This window comes from Canis aureus, chromosome 14 (assembly GCF_053574225.1).
Source record: "Canis aureus isolate CA01 chromosome 14, VMU_Caureus_v.1.0, whole genome shotgun sequence".
Lineage (NCBI taxonomy): Eukaryota > Metazoa > Chordata > Mammalia > Carnivora > Canidae > Canis > Canis aureus.
Genome location: NC_135624.1, coordinates 40,783,952 through 40,801,772, shown reverse-complemented (window position 1 = coordinate 40,801,772; position 17,821 = coordinate 40,783,952). Strand labels below are relative to the sequence as shown.

At 57.2% G+C, this 17,821-nt stretch overlaps 3 protein-coding genes and 1 pseudogene across 13 annotated transcripts in view; 2 read left to right on the top strand and 2 right to left on the bottom strand.

Annotated features, from left to right (window-relative positions):
- The window catches only part of MROH1 (maestro heat like repeat family member 1), a 70,064-nt gene extending 58,850 nt beyond the window's left edge, over window positions 1–11,214 (bottom strand). For 7 of the 10 annotated variants that reach the window (XR_013352078.1, XM_077847662.1, XM_077847667.1 and 4 more), the window contains exon 1: window positions 8,298–8,387. The gene's annotated coding sequence lies outside the window, so the exon portion shown is untranslated. Of the gene's footprint in view, window positions 1–8,142; window positions 8,211–8,297; window positions 8,388–11,132 lie in introns of those variants that run through there. The other 3 variants (XM_077847663.1, XM_077847670.1, XM_077847664.1) reach the window with 3 other exon arrangements.
- Window positions 3,413–4,127, top strand: LOC144283492 (large ribosomal subunit protein eL15 pseudogene; annotated as a pseudogene).
- Window positions 9,624–15,654, top strand: LOC144283499 (testis-specific serine/threonine-protein kinase 5-like). Of its 2 annotated transcripts, XM_077847684.1 has the most exons (8): window positions 9,627–11,742; window positions 12,064–12,171; window positions 12,347–12,549; window positions 12,636–12,691; window positions 13,217–13,349; window positions 13,438–13,553; window positions 14,185–14,319; window positions 14,400–15,654. In XM_077847684.1, the coding sequence occupies exons 1-8, from the start codon at window positions 11,539–11,541 to the stop codon at window positions 14,639–14,641; spliced, it is 1,197 nt and encodes a 398-aa protein (XP_077703810.1). In that variant the 5' UTR covers window positions 9,627–11,538; the 3' UTR covers window positions 14,642–15,654. The 2 variants fall into 2 exon arrangements, with proteins under 2 accessions (XP_077703811.1, XP_077703810.1); XM_077847685.1 differs by lacking the exon at window positions 14,400–15,654 and having other exon boundaries at window positions 9,624–11,742; window positions 13,890–14,313.
- On the bottom strand, window positions 14,837–17,788 carry HGH1 (HGH1 cochaperone). Its single transcript, XM_077847683.1, has 6 exons — window positions 17,127–17,788; window positions 16,951–17,051; window positions 16,748–16,846; window positions 16,475–16,566; window positions 16,258–16,380; window positions 14,837–16,178 (listed from the first exon to the last, which is right to left on the bottom strand). The coding sequence occupies exons 1-6, from the start codon at window positions 17,756–17,758 to the stop codon at window positions 16,002–16,004; spliced, it is 1,224 nt and encodes a 407-aa protein (XP_077703809.1). The 5' UTR covers window positions 17,759–17,788; the 3' UTR covers window positions 14,837–16,001.
- Between the last annotated feature and the right edge of the window lie 33 nt (window positions 17,789–17,821).

Genomic DNA, 17,821 nt, shown 5'->3' with positions numbered 1-17,821 from the left:
GATCCTGGAGACCCGGGATTGAATCCCACATCGGGCTCCCGGTGCATGGAGCCTGCTTCTCCCTCTGCCTGTGTCTCTGCCTCTCTCTCTCTCTCTCTATGACTATCATAAATAAATTAAAAAAATTAAAAAAAAAATTGGTACCTCCTATCTCTGTAAAACAAAACAAAATAAAACAATCAAAACAAAAAAAAAAAACAAAAAACCTTCATTATTTAAAAAAAAAAAAAAAAAAAAAAAGAGGGCTGTCTATTGAGACAACGCTTTTTTTTTTTTAAACCCCATAGAAGTGCACAGTGTCTTTGCAATGCCAGTGTAAGGGAGATCTGGGCCAACATGAAATAATAAAATTTTTTAGCCACTCAAAACTCTTGGCTAAGGCAATTCTGTATTTCTTAACGGTCTCCAAAGCAGCTGAACAAGAATATTAACATAAATATAAATCTGCAGTGGTTGAAAAGATTTGTGAGCTTTTTTATTCATGATAAAATCTCATACAAAGAGTAGAAAAATCCCTATGGAAAGCCATTGGTACAGTGGTTAGCACTGGGTTATAGTCTGATAACACAAATGTATTATTCCATCTCTGTGAGTACAACATATACTTGTACAACGTTTTGTACTTGTATTTCATGATATTAAAACATTGCAGTTAAAAAAGTCTAAATAAGGTAGTATCTAATTAAGAAATTGAACTTGTAGTTAAAAGCCTCCCCACAAAAAAAAAAAAAAAAAAAAAAAGCCTCCCCACAGAGAAAGCTCAAGGCCTAGATGGTTCTCCTGGGAAATTCTATCAAACATTTAAGGAATAAATAATACCAACTCTACATGAATTCTTCCAAGAAAATTGAAAATAAGGGAATACTTCCCAACTGATTCTATGAGGCCAGCATTATTCTGAGAATAAGAGTAGACAAAGATATTACAAATAATAAACACCATGGACCAATATCCCTCATAGATACAAATGTAAAAATTCTTAATATTTTATCAAATCACATACAACATGTAAAAAGAATAATACATCATGACCAAATGGGGTTTATCCCATGAATATAAGCTTGGCTCAGTATTTTTAAGCAGAGCCAATGTAATTCACATTGACAGACCAAAAAGGGGGGGGGGGACCATATAATTGTTTCAGTAAATGTAGAAAAAGCATTTGTCACAATCCAACATCCAAAAAATTACCAGCAAACAGGAATAAAAGGGACTTCTTCAACCTAATGGTGCTCTTTATAGTAACTTCATTCTTAATGGTGAAAGACTAAATGCTATCCCTTTAAAATAGGGAATAAGGGGGGATCCCTGGGTGGCGCAGCGGTTTGGCGCCTGCCTTTGGCCCAGGGCGCGATCCTGGGGACCCGGGATCGAGTCCCACATCAGGCTCCCGGTGCATGGAGCCTGCTTCTCCCTCTGCCTGTGTCTCTGCCTCTCTCTCTCTCTCTCTCTGTGACTATCATAAATAAATAAAAAATTTTAAAAAATAAATAATAAAAATAAATAAATAAATAAATAAATAAATAAATAAATAAATAAATAAAATAGGGAATAAGGGCAGCCCGGGTGGCTCAGCAGTTTAGCACCGCCTTCGACCCAGGATCAAGTCCCATGTCGGGCTCCCTGCATGGAGCCTGCTTCTCCCTCTGCCTGTGTCTCTGCCTCTCTCTCTCTCTCTCATGAATAAATAAAATCTTTAAAAAATAAAATAAAATAGGGAACAAGGTGAGGATACCTGTTCTCACCACTTCTATTCACTATAATAGTAGAGGGTCTAGTCAGTGCAATAAGGCAAGAAAAAAAAAAAGGCATTCAAATTGAAAAGATGGAAGTAAAAATGTTTTTATTCACAGGTAATATGATGGTTTATGTAGAAAACCCTACAGAACCTACAACTGGGACTAGAATCAATAAGTCAACAGTTAAGAACACAGGAGGTAAAGTCAGTATTAAAAAGTCAACTGTATTTCTATTTGCTAACAATAGACAACCAAAAATGGAAAGTCATGCCATTTGCTGAGAAAAACAAAAACAAAAAAACACAACTGACCAGACTAATTCTACAACTCACATGGAAATACCTGGGGGGCTCAGTCAGTTAAGCATCTGTCTACAGCTCAGGTCATGATCCCAGAATCCTGGGATCCAGCCCCACGTCAGGCTCCCTGTTCAGTGGGGAATCTGCTTCTCCCTCTGCCCCTCATCCCACTCATGCTTACTCTTTCCCTCTCTCTCAAATAAATGAACAAAATCCTAAAAAAAAAAAAAACTTATATGGCAAATCGATTTTCAACAAAGGGACATAGTCTATTCAGTGGAAAAGGGACAGTCTTTTCAACAAATAGTACTGAACATCTACATGCGATAAAATAAACTTGAGCCTATACTTCACAGTACATACAAAAACTCAAAATGATTTACAGGCCTAATTGTAAAAGTTAAAACTCTAAAATTTCTGGGGAAAAAAAAATAAGAAAATCTCCATGACTGACACCAAAAGAAAAATCTTGGGGGGTGGGGGGTCATAAACTGAAATTCATCAAAAAACTTCTACTTGTTCTTTTAAGATTTGTTTTAGAGAGAGAGAGATAGAGCATGAGCAGGGTGAGGAGCAGAAGGGGAGACAGGGGAAGCAGACACACAGCTCAATCCCAAGACCCTGGGCTGAAACCAAAAGTCAGAGGCTTAACTGACTGAGCCATCCAGGTGCCCCAAAAACCTTCTGCTCTTTGAATACACTACTAAGGAAATGAAATTCACGGCACCAAGACACCCTACTCAGTAACAGACCCACTGTGAAGCCATCAGCACCCCCCACTGCTCTCCTTTCCCTACTTCTGCCCTTCACACAAGGCCCTCAACGCCCACCCGCCCCAGGTACTACCTCTGATGACCGCCTCACCTGACCATCCTGCCTCCTCCACATGCAGAGCGCTGACCTCTGCCAACGCCGACCCTACATGCCGCACTGCTGCTTACCAGTCCCCCTGCTGCCCACAGAACCTAACCCACACCTTCAGCACGGGCTGTTGCAGCCTAGGCCTGCAGCCCTCGCTGCTTCTCTCTCACCCCTTTACATTCTAGGCATCCTGGCCACCTGCACTCTCAGCACCTCTGCTTCTGCCGGCCCCTGCAGGTACACCCTGCCCTGGCCTCTCTACCATGGGGACTCCTGCTCACTCCTCAACAGCAATCCCTGTTACGTCACCCAGGACACTCGACCTTTCCCAGCAAGTGATCCAATATTCCCACAACGCTTTGTTCATATGATGGGTATGGGATCAGCACAAAATATTAACAGTTGTATGCTCCAGTAGGCCTGCCTTCTCCAATGCACTGTGAGCAAGGGAAAAATTTTTCGTTTTTATCCTTAGTGTGCATAGAATTTTTTAGAAAACTGTTCAGAGCCTTTCCGTCTGGCGGCAGCCATCAGGGTAGGCCGAGATGGGTGCGTACAAGTACATCCAGGAGCTATGGAGGAAGAAGCAGTCCGATGTCATGCGCTTTCTTCTCAGGGTGTGCTGCTGGCAGTACCGCCAGCTCTCTGCGCTCCACAGGGCCCCCGCCCAACCCGGCCCAATAAAGCGCGCAGACTGGGCTACAAGGCCAAGCAAAGTTATGTCATGTATTGGATTCGTGTGCATCGTGGTGGCCGCAAACGCCCAGTTCCTAAGGGTGCTACCTATGGCAAGCCTGTCCATCATGGTGTTAACCAGCTGAAGTTTGCCCAAAGCCTTCAGTCTGTTGCAGAGGAGCGAGCTGGACGCCACTGTGGAGCTCTGAGAGTCTTGAATTCTTATTGGGTTGGCGAAGATTCCACATACAAATTCTTTGAGGTTATCCTCATTGATCCATTCCATAAAGCTATCAGAAGAAATCCTGACACCCAGTGGATCACCAAACCAGTCCACAAACACAGGGAGATGCGAGGGCTGACCTATGCAGGCCGCAAGAGTTGTGGCCTTGGGAAGGGTCACAAGTTCCACCACACTATTGGTGGTTCTCACAGTACAGCATGGAGAAGACGCAATACTCTCCAGCTCCACCGTTACCGCTAATATAAGTAATGTTTGTAAAATTCTTACCTAATAAACAATTTAGGACAGTCAAAAAAAAAAAAAAGAAAACTGTTCTGTTCAGAGGCTGCAGGGTAGCTCAGTCGGTTGAGTATCCGACTCTTGGTTTCAGCTCAGGTCATGGTCTTGTGGGTGTGGGGATGGAGCTCCAAGCTCAGCAGGGAATCAGCTCAGCAGGGAGTCTGCTGTAAGCTTCTCACACCCTGCCCCTACACCCCACTTGATAGATAGCTCACTAAAACAAGTAAATCTTTAAAAAAAAATTGTTCATGGAAGGAATAGAACCAAAACCCTCCCATATGACTCAATATTGTAAAGCTCGATTTTTCCAAATCTACAAATATACGAATCAAGATATTGGAAGGTACTTGATGAAATGGCCAAAATTCATATAGAAGAATTACATACAAGAATAGCCAATTTAAAAAAAGAAAAAGAATAGCCAGTTACATTTTTCAAAGTTTTTTTTTTAAGATTTTATTTATTTATTCATGAGAGACACAGAGAGAGAGAGAGAGAGGCAGAGACACAGGCAGAGGGAGAAGCAGGCTCCCTGTGGGGAGCCCAACGTGGGACTTGATTCCGGGTCTCTAGGATCATACCCCAGGGAGAAGGCGGTGCTAAACTGCTGGGCCACCCGGGCTGCCCAATTTTTCAAAGTTTATGAAGAGGAGGATTTGTCCTATTTATGTTAAAGTGTATCAAATCAATGGAACTATATAAAAAGTCCAGAAATGAACACCAAATAGGAAGAAAATATACATGAAAGACTTTTAAACAATACAGATTAGTCAATAAATAGTGTTGAAACAGCTAGTTAAACTCTCAAGGAAAACACTAGCCCCCCTCACCTCTCTTTATCCCAATACAAACTCTAGACGCATGTAAGAGTTAAAAGTGGAAGGATGAAACGTAAAAGTCCGAGTAGAAAGTACAAGTAAATATTTTATAGTGTTGAAGTAGGAAAGGATGTTCTAAGCCAGACTAGTGAACACTATTCAGTTTGACTATTAAAAAAAAGTTTGAGGGCAGCCCAGGTGGCTCAGCAGTTTACCACTGCCTTCGGCCCAGGGCGTGATCCTGGACCCTGGGATTGAGTCCCACATTGGGCTCCCTGCATGGAGCCTGCTTCTCCTTCTGCCTGTGCCTCTCTGTGTGTGCGTGTGTGTCTTTCATGACTATATAAATCTAAATAAATAAATAAATAAATAAATAAACAATAAAGAGTTTCAGTTTCTGAGTCAAAAACATACATTAAATTTGAAAACCTGGTGGCTCAGTGGTTGAGCGTCTGCCTTCGGCCCAGGGCGTGACCCCGGGGTCCTGGGATCGAGTCCCGCATCCCCTGCAGGGGGATGCCTGTGTCTGCCTGTGTCTCTGTCTCTCTCTCTTTCTGTGTCTCATGAATAAATAAAATCTTAAAAAAAATTTTGAAAACCATATCCATACTTATACCTATGCACACCACTCTACACGCTCACACACCTCATCCAAAGAGCATAAGGTAAATAAAAGACAAAGTAGGACGAATCATTCATAACAGATGAGAGAGAAATCTAACACCAGCATGCAAAGGAGCTCACCTACATCAACAAGACAAATAGGAAAATGGACAAACGTGCATACGGAATTCCCAGAAAAGACATCCAGCAGACTGAGGGGAGAGCACTGGCCTCTACTGCACCGCGGACAGCGTGGACATGCTAAGGTCCGGACTCTCGCACCAGGTTTCAGTTGTGTCACAAGTGAAAGGCTTGGAGGAAGGCCTGGCACACAGCCATGCTCCGCTAGCACAGATGTCATCAGCGCTGCGGTCATTGCACAGTCAGCGGAGCCTACGGACACCACGTGATGGGATCACCCACGTTTTGACGTGTATCTACAGAAACCCTCCCACAAGGGCACAGAGGTATTAGAAGAAACACAAATACCAATCAGGGGTCTGGTCAGATTTAAAAAAAAAAAACAACCAATGGGAGCAAGTGGTGAGTTCGTATAAACTACAGAGCAAAGAGCAGAGCTCAACCGCCAATGGAAAAGCACAGTGTGTGCAGCTAATCAAGACCGGTTCGGTAAGGTTCCGTTCGCGGCCCCTGCCCCAGGCCAGGTGATCTGTGTGCTGACACTGGACACACAGGGACAGCAGCCCAGAACCTGCTCTCCGTGGAGACAAACCGTGAGCAGGCTGCTGATGGCAAGCCACGACCAATGCTTGCAGGGGAGGAGGGTGCAGAGACAAGGAAGGGTCTGGGCCTGGAAGGCAGCCTGCAACTTGCAGGAAGCAGGTGTGCTGAGCACTGACTGCCCGGTCAGTGCCCTAAAGGCACCATCTGTTTTGATACACACAGCCAAGCAGGTGTGAGAGAAACCCATTGCTGGTTAGCGGCCGGGACTCACTGAGGACCGGCTCCCACAGGCTCTGCCCTACACCCGAGCCGTGATGCATGCTGGCACAGGTCATGAAGGCAGGGTTCAGGGGGTCTTCCCTCCCTGCATCCTACTTCATGGCAGTTGAAGAAGCACTCAGGCTTCCTCCTCGTTCACCACAACAACCCAGTCCTCCCACCCCATTTAGTGCTGACCAGACACCATCTCAGCCCCAAGAGTCCTAGCCCTTGGCTGGAAGGACACCCACATGTATGGTGGCTGCCACACACAGAGGGGCTGGGCCGCCTGCATGGAGCCCATGGGCACCACTGCCCAGACGCAGCTGTGAGCCTGTCTGATGATCAGGCGTGTGCAGGGAGACTGGGGAGTCAGGCCACCATGTGGGGTCATGGGAAGGACCCACCGCTGCAGCAGGCCCCCGGGACCTTCCCTCCTAGCACAGGAGCCAGAGAAGAATCAACTTCCAGGGCCACCAACTAGGACCTGGGCTGATGACCTAGGAAAGGCAGTTCCACGGCCCATTGCTCTTGGTCCCTTGGAAACACTCTCAACACAAACCACAGCGAGCTGCGTCACGGGGTTCACGTGCAAACCACCAAAGCCAAGGGTAAAGAAATCACAGTCCTCAACTCCAGCAGCCAGTATGCCCTGAGCACTGGCCAGGAGCCCCAAGAGCCACAGCGGCTGCCTAGCACCTGCCTCCAGGAGATGAAATAATTCAGCTCATAGAAGAGGCTCATGAGCTCCAGCGCTGCTGATCATACACCAGCCACAACCTGGCTGCTTACCTGGGCCTCAGCGGGCCCGGGGTCTAAGAACTAAGCGCACACACCTGCTTCCAAGCACGCGGGCTGGCAGTGAGCGCCGCGAGGACAGCCCCGCAGCTTCCACCTCTGACCCACTGACCTCCCGCAGCAGGCAGCAGGCAGCCCCGGGGAGCAAAAAGCAGCAAGATGCAGCCTGGATGCTGGTTTCAAGGTAACCAAGAGAGCTCAACTCAGGTCATTTCACTCTGACCCCACAGAGAGACCAGAGACACCTGCTCACTTGGGCCACCACCGAGGCCTCGAAATCAAGATCCTGCAGACAGCAGCGTCCCCAGGCCCGCGGGGTACTGGGGCGACAGGTGACCCGCAGCCGCATCACCACCACGCGCTGCCCAGGTGTCCGCGGATCTGCTGCTGTGCATCGTCCAGTGGGCCCCTCACACCCCGCAGCTCCTACCAACCCACGCGCTTCACCCAGACCTCCGCTGGGCCCGGGCACCGGGCTAGAGGCTCGGAGTCAGCAGCAGCCCAGCCCGCCCTGCGTCCCCGCCACACGCCCCACGGCGGCCTCCCCGGCCCCTTCTCTCCACCCAACACCCCTCCCGGCCTCCGAGGCGCCCGTCGCAGCCGGCCTCCCCCTGCCTCCCCCGCCGTGCAGTCACGTCCCGCGCCCCCCCCCCCCCCCCCGTCCGCGACGGCTCCTCGGGGTCCAGGGCTGCACCGCGGCTGTGCGGGCGCCGCGGGGACCCCGGGGCGGCAGCTCGGGCCTGGAGCTCAGCGCCGCGCCGCGGAGCCGCACCTCCTCCGGCCCGAGCAGCTCCACGGCCGTGCCCGCGGCCGAGGCCCTCGTGACCAGGACACGCTCCCCCGCCCCGGCCGCTTCCGGGTGGGACGCCGCACGCCCGGCGCACCTGAGCCCCGCGCCCGGGACCCTCCTCGCGCTCGCCCGCCGACCTCGGGGGTGCCTCCCCACCCGGCCTCGCGCGCGGCCCCCGGACTCTCCGGCCGCGGCTCCCGGAGGGGCGCCCGTGCGAGCGAGCGCCGCCCACCCCGCTTCCCGGTTTACCTGAGGAGCCGCGGCCGCCGCCGCCGCCTGGGAGCCGCCCTCCCACCAGCCCCCGCCCGAGGTGGGCGGGGCCAAACGCCGAGCCCGCCCCGCCCCATCCGCCAACCGCGGCCCGGCGCGCGGCCGCCCGGCCCCGCCCCCGCACGATCTCTGCGCTCATTGGCCGGAGGCGCGTCCCTCTCCGCCCCCTTCCCGCCCCGCCCCCCGAGCCCCGGCGAGCGCGAGTGCGCAGTCTCCGCCTCGTGCTCGGCCCCGCCCCCGGCCGCTCCCGGCGGTTGGGCGCGAGTGCGGCCCCCCGGCTGCAGGAGACGCGGCCGGCCAGTGCGCAGGCGCGGATGTGCCCTTCCCGCTCGGTCCGCGCGGCGCCAGGCTGCGTGCAGGTGCACCCCGGAGACCCCGGCGCGCACCGGGGGGCGCCTCGGCGCGTCGCAGACACACACCTATCCAGGTGCACAGCCCAGGTGGGCCCGACCTGGACACACGCGGGCACTCTCATGCCCTGTGATCGCTCACGCGAGAACGCACACACTGAACACCCAACACACACCGGAGAGCCCCGGGGCCGCCGCCCCCCCGCGGATGGGGATGAGCAGGTGTCTGCCTCCGGGCCTGGGCTCGGAGAGAGCGGCGGGGAATAAGGCACAGAAGTGCCCCGAAGGAGCAGCGGGCAGAAGAGCTGCCCTCCCGGCGGGGGCGCTGGCGCCGGTACAGCCCGGAGGCTGAAATCATCCGGGCCCGTGCACAGACCAGAAGGGAGTGCGTTTCAGAAGCTTAGAAGGGCGATTGGAGAAGGAAATGGTCAGCAGCACTGCATCCGGGGCCTGGCAGGTGTCCTCGGCTTGCAGCGGGCTGTCTGCAGAGAGCTGAGGGCGATGGCGTGAGGGTGCAGAGTGGGGCCCCAGGGCACACCCTGGGCGGGGAGGGAAGGGGCTCAGCCTGCTTCTGTTGCAGGGACGGAACCCGCAAGGCTGACACTGAGAGGCTCTGCAGGTGGGGCCCGGCCCCCCAGGAGGAGCCCGACCACCCGGCCCCAAGCCCCTCCCACGGCCCCAGAAGTTATAGGGCAGGAGGCTGGCGTTTCCCAAGCTCCCATCTGGAGGACGCACCTTCCAGCCCAAGCCTTGCCTCTGTCCATGGCCAGTGCCCAGCACCCCCAGCCTCGGCCAGACTTCACTCCCCAGGGGCACAAGGTGCGCCAGCAGACATCACTGCCATCCTTTCGCTTTGTCACGTTATTGATGCCAATCTCCCTTTTTTTTTTTTTAGATTTTAATTATTTATTCATGATAGACATAGAGAGACGGAGACACAGGCAGAGGGAGAAACAGGCTCCATGCCAGGAACCCAACGTGGGACTCGATCCCAGGACCCCGGGGTGATGCCCTGGGCCAAAGGCAGGCGCTAAACCGCTGTGCCACCCAGGGATCCCCCCAATCTCCCTTCTGTAATTGGAAGCTCTCCGAGAGAAAGGCCCATGTGTGTGATTTGCTCCTGGTGCTCAGCAGCAAGCCCAGCCCATGATGGGTGCTCCGTGCATCTCACGGGCTAGATGGATGACCGGGGGTGCAGTGCAGGAGGAGGACACAAAAGACTTCACAAAGAGAGGGTGGACAGAGCTGGTGACTATTCTGGGTCCTGCCCATCTCCTCAGGATTCTCACTGGCTTCCAGTTGTGTTGTGGCCCTGGTGGGAGCTGGGAAGGTGACGGGACACGGTTCCCAGGCTTGACGACAGCAGCTCAGAGGCACGGACACCCCTGGCTAGAGCCACACAATATTCCGTTTTGCGGCTCCAACCCCCTAGTGCCTGAATAACCATGCCTCTGTTGAAATCTGGAGCTTTCTCCTCTCTAGCCTGCACAGCAGCAACGAACCAGGCAGGCTGTCCACATTTTCTCTATCCCACACGATGTGACAAACAAGGGCAGTGGGTGAGCAGGGGAGTATTAAACTTGCTCTAAAGCAGCTCGTGGTCCACCAGGAATAAGAAACGGTGTGTCCCACCAGACCGATCGCAGGCCTTCCCTGCAGGCACTCCGTGGCTGCTGCGGGTCCCAGTGGAGGAAAAGTCAAGTCCACAGACAATCACCAAGCCTCCACCAAGGCCAAGGCCCTCCTGGGACACCTCCAGGATGGCAGCCCACAGCTGCTGTGCCATCTAGCTATGGCAGAGAGACCACATATCCGGATGCCAATTGCCCCAACTGTCACCCTTAAGACAGGCACCACTTGTTTGTGCTCCACTTCAAAACCCAGGATGTGAACACCTACAACGGGAAGGGGGCATCCGGCATGGATTGCGAGGCAGGGTCTAAGGGAGGTGGCCGCTGGGGCTCCTAGGACTCCTCCCAATACTGCCTGCCACACAGCAGATGCTCGGTGACGTTAGATACCGCTCCCTGTGACAGCAGTGCTCACAGAAGGCGCTGGAGGCCAGGGGAAGGGGTGTGCAGGTGGGCTTCTCTCTCCTAGAGCCCAAACTGGGGAGCCTTGCTTGCCTTGGGGATGTGTCATCAAGTCTGCGGAGACCTCTGGGGGCAAGGCCTCCTGCAGCTGACCGTGAGCTGGGCAGAAGCTTCTAGGCCACAGCAGAGGAGCCAGGTAGCTCCCGCCCCCACACCCTTCCTCCAGCTCAGCCTCTATTGCCGCACACCTGGCTGCCCCCTTGATACCATCTCACAGCACGAGGGGCTCAGCCAAAACAGTTGCGAGCACTCCTTGTGTTTCCTTTCCGTCCTTTGTATCCTTGGAAACCCTGCTCACCTTCCTTCACTCACCCTCCCCACAAGCTTCTTTAGGGTCTTTTGTGGCCAGTCCCACTTACGGTGGGCCTCACCTTGGGGAGGATCACCCCATACAGAGTGAGCCCCGTGCAGGACGGGGCTAGTTCCAGCAAGCAGTTCTCAAGGAAGGCAGGCCCTGGGGACACCCCCCTTTGAGGGCACAATGCAAGGGCAGCTCTAGAACCTTCCATTCTAGAATCTGCCCCTGCTTTCCCAGAGCCTGCCTTGCCCCCCACCAGTCCAGGCTGCATTGGCTTGCAGCCCTGGTCATTCCCCTGTCTCTGTCCTAGTCTCAGCAAGACTTCAGAAATTTGGGGTCCTGGGATCCAGCCCCAAGGGGCACAGGTCGCACTAGACTCCTCCAGCCCTTCTGACCCAAGTCAGGTCTCACCGGTTCTCCTAGCCAAGGCTCTGCAGGGAGCTGGACCACCCTGTCCCCTCCGGGGAGCCCTGGCCTCCATGAAGGGCAGTGCCAGGCGAAAGCTGGACCAGCTAAACTTCATGGAGCAGGTGCGCGAGTGCAGGGACAACGGCTACCTGCTGTCTTCCAGGAAGATCGGCTCTGGGGCTTTCTCCAAAGTCTACCTGGCCTACGCCACACACGAGCGCCTGCGGCATAACCCCAAGCTGGCCTCCGACCTGCGGGGCAAGCGCCATGCCATGGTGAGGCAGGCCCATCTCCCCGGGGGTGGCCCACAGCGGGCTCTGTGGCCCTGTCCTCCCCCCACTGAGGCACCCCCCTGCCGCTCTGGCTCTTCCTGGCATGGTATCCCCTCAAGGCTCCCGCAAGCTGGCCACTCCCAGTTCCAGAACCCCTTGAGCCTATCCGAGCCAGGAAGGGAGGGGAGGATCAGCATAGCCCCAGGAGCACACTGCTTCCCAGCCTCGGTCAAGTTGAGCAATGTGCGTCAAGGGCACGGGGCCGTCCACGTCCCCCTTCAGGGGCTGTGCTTGGCACACAAGGGCCGCCCTCCATCCCTGCAGGTGGCTATCAAGATTATCTCCACTGCCGAGGCCCCCGTGGAATTCTCCCAAAAGTTCCTGCCCCGTGAAATATCATCACTCAATGCCACCTACAAGCACCTGAACGTGGTAGGTGGAGACCCCAAACAGCCCATTCCCATCCTGTGCATCTCCTGCTGACCAGGCCCACCCACTTTCCCACCAGGGACCGTCCTGCTTGGGTCCCAGCCCCATCTTGAGGCCCTGATCCAATGCACTGGACAGCCCCTCCCTGGGTGACAGCAGGGAGCTGGGGGTCCCGCAGGTGCAACTCTATGAGACCTACCAGAACAGCCGGCGCTCCTACTTGGTGCTGGAGTTGGCAGCCCGCGGTGACCTGCTGGAACACATCAACTCAGTGTCCGACCACCGCTGCCGCCCGGGGCTGGAAGAGGACGAGGCCCGCGGGCTGTTCTGGCAGCTGGTCAGCGCTGTGGCCCACTGCCACAGCTCTGGCATCGTGCACCGGTGAGGCTGCTGCCCAGCCTGCCCCCTACTCGTGTCGAGGGGCCCGCCTGAGCCCGGGACCAGCTCGCCTCCCCCTCCCTGTGCAGGGATCTAAAGTGTGAGAATATCCTGCTGGATGACCGAGGCCTCTTAAAGCTGAGCGGTGAGCCCGTGGCCCAGCGCCCGCCCTCCTCCCCAGGCCACCCGGACGCCCGCCCCAGCCTTCACCTGCTTCAGGACGCCCATCCGTGTTCAGCTGGTGTCCCGGCCCGGGCCCCAGCCTCGACCCTGGCCTGCTTCAGACAATGTTTTTAATTGTTTTAAAGATCTATTTACATATTTTGGAGAGAGCGCGCCAAGTGGTGGGGGGCAGGGGCGGGCAGAGGGACAATGCTGAAGCAGGCTCCCTGCTGAGCACAGAGCCAGGACCCCATCCCAGGACCCCGAGATCATGACCTCAGCCAAAAGCAGACGCTTCATCGACTGGGCAGCTGCCTGCTTCAGACGCCCGACACCCTCCGCACCCCTACCTGGCTTGACCTTCAACCCTCCTGGGAGGCCCAATCTCCCTCTTGCCTGCACCTGTGCTTGCAGACACCCCACAGCCGTCCCTCCCGAGGCTCTCCTTCCCCTCCCTCCCCTCACGGGGCCTACTGCCCGCCTGTGCCCCCCTGTGTGCCCCCTGCAGACTTTGGCTTCGCCAACCGGTCAGGCCTCAAGAACTCGCTGCTGAGCACCTTCTGTGGCTCCGTGGCCTACACAGCCCCTGAGATCCTCATGAGCAAGAAGTACAACGGGGAGCAGGCCGACCTGTGGAGCCTGTGAGTGGCGCCCACAGGCACCCCAGCAGAGGCGGGCCCCGTGGGAGGGCAAGATAAGGAGCCTGCCCTGAGGAGCCTGTGCCCCCAGGGGCATCATCCTTTATGCCATGGTCACTGGGAAGCTGCCCTTCAAGGAGCGCCAGCCCCACCGCATGCTGCACCTGATGCGCCAGGGCCCCACCTTCAGGCCAGGCATGTCCCCAGGTGAGTGAGAACACCCTGCCTTCCTCCAAAGTCCCGACATGGCTCTGGGAAGTGGGCAAGAGACCTGGGTCCAAGGGTACCTGGGGGGCTCTGCGGTGGAGTATCTGCCTTCAGCTCAGGTCATGACCCCGGGGTCCTGGAATGGAACCTCCATCGGGCTCCCTGCTCGGGGAGGGGCATCTGCTTCTCCCCCTGCCTCTCTGACTGCTCTGTCTCAAATAAATAAAGTCTTTAAAAAAAAAAAAAAGAGCCCTGGGTCCAGAGAAAGGTCCTCCTGTGCAGTGAGGGGCATGGCAGTGGCATAGAAGCTGACCTGTCCCCCCACTCCCAACCCAGGCTGGTAGGTGACTGCAGCCAAGAGGTGAGAGGGCAGCTGGCCTGGGGGAGGCCCAGACCCAGACTCCGTGTCTGGAAAGGCAGCACCCCCGTGAGCTGAGCTCTACGCCGGCTCTGGGCAGGCCATCTCCCCTCTCTGTGCCTCCATCTCCTGACTGGTGAAGCATGGACTCCCTCCCGGCGTTTGGGTAGACTAAATGGGAGGACTCCTCCCAACCACCACCACTGTTGGCGGTGATGGGCCTGCACAAGAGGACGGCAGTGGGGGGCCAGAGCTGTGAGCCCTTGCCCACAGAATGCCAGGACCTGATCCGGGGTCTGCTGCAGCTACGCCCGTGGGCACGCCTGGACCTGCAGCAGGTGGCTGCTCACTGCTGGATGCTGCCCATTGCGCACGCACTCTTCTGCACCATGCTCAGCTCACCACCAGGTGCGGTGGGGCCCCCAGGGGGGCAGGCAGGTGGTAGGCCCCCACTGCCCCTCCTGACCTGCCATGGCTGTTGGTTGCAGAGAAGCCAGCCAAGTCCCAGCTGCCAGCAGCCCTTGACCACATGGAGCCTGGCAGAGACTCACAGCCTCCGAGGCTGCTCCAGCGACTCCAGCGTCCCCAGCACAGGGGACCTCACCACGAGAGTGCTTCTGGCCCAATGCCCGAGCGCCCAGACGCAGTCCCAACAAGAGGTGCAGGGTCTGCCCAGCTGGGGCTCCAGAGCACGGTGGCAGCCAGTGTGGGGGTGGGTGCCTCCTGGTAGCACTTTTGCCGAGCTCCACGTGTGCCATCAGGACCACGCCTGGGTATTACCTGGTTAACTGAGGATGGATGGGCACGGGCGAGGCCAGATAAAGCATTTATTTTATGGAAGGGGTGTGATGTCTCAGTGCAGGAAGGGGCAGCCAGCCATGGGAAGCCTGCTGCATCCCCCATCCAGGGAGAACACGAGTCCACATGCTTCCATGCCAGAGCTTTAATCAGGACAAGAAAAAAAAAAATATATGGAGAGTACATGAAGGAAGGGGAGAGCTTGTATCCATGAAGCCCAGCCTCACTGGGAGGAACTGGAATGGGCCTCCAGCTTTGGAGGCAGTGTCACGATGGAGGACATGTGCAGAGGACACTGGAAACACTCAGGATGCCAGGTGGCGGCACACCAGTGCCAGAGAGCAAAGGCCTGCGGAGGCCAGTACTCAGGAGTCTTGTGCAAAAGATGGCACCAGGAAAGGAGCAGGGCGCGGGGAGGCCGTGCTGACGGCCTAGCAGGCTTGGCTTGGCAGCTGCAGAACACAAGGCCCCACACGAGGGGCTCCGAGGGGGCAGAGGGTGGTGAAGGAAAAGGCTTGGCAAAGAGCAGGGCCACAGGTGCCTCAGGGAGACTCTGTCAAGCGATGGGCTCTGAAACTCAAGGAAACTGACCAAAGATAGAGCCTAGTCAGCGGGTGTGTGTGTGTGAGCTGGGGGAGGGAGGGCAGGGGGGCATCACTTCAGTCCAGAGCTGGAGACACTAGCAAGGGGCTGAGGGCAATACCGCAGGTCAAGCAGGAAGGTGGAGAGATGTAGGCAGATGGGCCCCAGCAAACGCTCCAAGGACACACCGGGGGTACAGCCCTAGGAGATCCCAGGACAGGCTGAGGCAGGGGCAAGTCTCAAGGGATCAGTCCTTTGAGGCTGATCTCAGGGCAGGGCAAGCTGAGGAGTCCTGAAGGGAAGATTCGGGGTGGCACCGGCAACAAACAGCCCTGCTTACACCTGGACACCCATGACGCCCAGGCCTCTGTCATGCCCTTGGGGGTGCTCAGGCTGGCACCATTTATCAGTCTAGGCTCATGAGCTGGTTCCTGGAGGTACCTGGGAGAGGGCGTAGCTAGCTCTGGCCGACCTGGGCCACGCTGAGCAACGTGAGTGGCTGGATGCAGCAGGGTACGAGAAGGTACCCTTGCCCAGGTTTATTAGCCATTCGCCCTAGAGACCTCACCGTGAGCCTAGGGGCAGCTATGCTGCTCAGCTCGGGGCGAGCTCTGAGCAGGGAGACGCAGAGGCCTGCAGGTGACTGCAGGAAGGGCTGGACAGGAGGGCCAGCAAGGTGCACCCAGACCTGGCGGTAGGCTGCAGGGGCCTCAGGTGGGCGCTGCCCCCTGTGCTTGTGGCTCTGGGGCCAGTTCCTCTGGGTGCTTCCGGCTGTGCTGCTCCTGCTCCTGCTGGTCGAGCCGCTGCAGCTGCCGCTCCACATCCTCAGGCACCTGTACCTCCAGCAGGTTATCCATGCCCTGCTCTGGCTCATCCCCAATGAGCACCTGCCAGCAGGGGAGGCAGGTGAGCAGCTGGCTGGCACTGCAGACATGCTCCTCCCTTCCCCACAAACCCTGCACCCACCTGAATGAGCTTCTCACAAGCCACCTGCACGTCGGGCTCTGGCTCCCAGCTGTGCAGCTCACGCAGGATCAGATAGGCTCCCTGGTTCCTCACCTGCTGCCGACCAAACACTGTGGCTGTCAGCTGGGAGAAGACAAAGGTTACCCAGGTATCAGTGTCCTCAGGTACGTGTGGGTATGTTGCGGGGTGGCATGAACGTTGCAGGACCCCCGCTCACCAGCATGATGGCCTCAATGAGCATCTTTCGAATGTCAGCATCAGGCTCCCGCTGCTTGTCTGGCGGCAGGTACTGCAGGTCAACAGGCAGCCCTGGAGGCGTATGAAGGGGTTACTGGCTGCCTGCACAGGCCGGTAGGCCAGACCCTGCCTTTGTAAGTCCCACCTGAGCTCAGCGTCTCCGAGCGGGAAAGTTTCAGAAGGGGTCCTGCCAGATCTGTGCATCTGCACCCCCCCTGCTGGGCCAACCCTGAGGCTCGGCCAAGCCACTCACGCTCCATCTCCTCCTCAGAGAAGTCCTCAGGCCCAGCCAGTGGCAGCAGCAAGAAGGGGAGAATGTCCACTTTGGGCCCAAGTAACCACTCGTGGTGTCCTGAAGGAAAACCAGAAATGGGTGCCAGTCTAGAGGGGGCCCCAGAGCCGTCCCTCTGCCCCAGCCCCTCCCACCGCAACACCCCCACCCTCACCCGCACTCACGATGCTCGAAGCAGCAGTTTCGCAGGGTCCCCACCACCCCGCCCCTGCGCACCGAGGAGTCTGGGAACTGGGTGAGGGGCAGCAGCCGCTGGACCACGCACCTGCAGGGAGGGACCGCTCAGCGCCATCCCGCTCCCGCTCGCTCCCGCCCCCTCCCCGAGGGCCCCGGGCTTCACCTGTCGGGGTCCAGCAGGAAGGCCCGCGCGGCGGGGCGTTGGCTGAGGTTGGAGAGCACCGGCCCCAGGTAGTGCAGGGGCGCCCGGGCGTTGTAGCCGGGCGTGCAGAGCGCGCGTACCAGCCGCTCCAGGCCCGAGCCCCCCGGCCCCGCGGCCGCCAGCGCGGCCATCAGCGCGGCACACGGCGCCGGCTCGCGGCTGAGGTTGGCGAGCACGGCGGCCGCCTCCTCCGCCCAGGGCCACTCTGGGTCCAGGGCGCGGCCGAGCAGGCGGGCGGGCAGCGCGGGCTCAGCCTCCAGCAGCGGCTCGTGCAGCCCAGGCTCCGCGGCCAGGTTGACGAGCGCGCGAGCGGCGTCGCGGGCGGGGGCCGGGGCCGGGGCCGCCGCCAGCTCCACCAGCGCCCGCAGCAGCAGCGCCTGGCCGGCCAGCAGCGCCCGCCCGGGCCCGGAGCCCGTCAGCGCCAGCACGTGCCGCACCGCCTCGGCCCGCAGGTCCGCCCGGGCCCCGGGCGCCAGGAAGGGCAGCAGCGTCGCCACCTCCGCCTCCGCGCCGGCCTCCGGCATCCGCGGCGCTGAGGGAGACAGCCCGCCCCCCGACGCGCCCGCGCCCGCGCCCCCCCGGGCCTCCCCCATGCCGGTCCGCGCCCCGGACCCCGCTGCCCCACCGCCCCCACGCGGACCGAGGACCCGCCCCGG

Excerpts from the sequence above, each read along its gene's own strand:
- HGH1 (XM_077847683.1), bottom strand. The coding sequence starts at position 17,758 with ATGGGGGAGGCCCGGGGGGGCGCGGGCGCGGGCGCGTCGGGGGGCGGG. Across the intron at positions 16,847-16,950 it reads AAACTGCTGCTTCGAGCATC|GACACCACGAGTGGTTACTT; the intron begins GTGAGTGCGGGT and ends GTTTTCCTTCAG. Across the intron at positions 16,381-16,474 it reads TCATTGAGGCCATCATGCTG|CTGACAGCCACAGTGTTTGG; the intron begins GTGAGCGGGGGT and ends GTCTTCTCCCAG.
- LOC144283499 (XM_077847684.1), top strand. The coding sequence starts at position 11,539 with ATGAAGGGCAGTGCCAGGCGAAAGCTGGACCAGCTAAACTTCATGGAG. Across the intron at positions 12,172-12,346 it reads CCTACAAGCACCTGAACGTG|GTGCAACTCTATGAGACCTA; the intron begins GTAGGTGGAGAC and ends GGGGTCCCGCAG. Across the intron at positions 13,554-14,184 it reads CAGGCCAGGCATGTCCCCAG|AATGCCAGGACCTGATCCGG; the intron begins GTGAGTGAGAAC and ends CCTTGCCCACAG.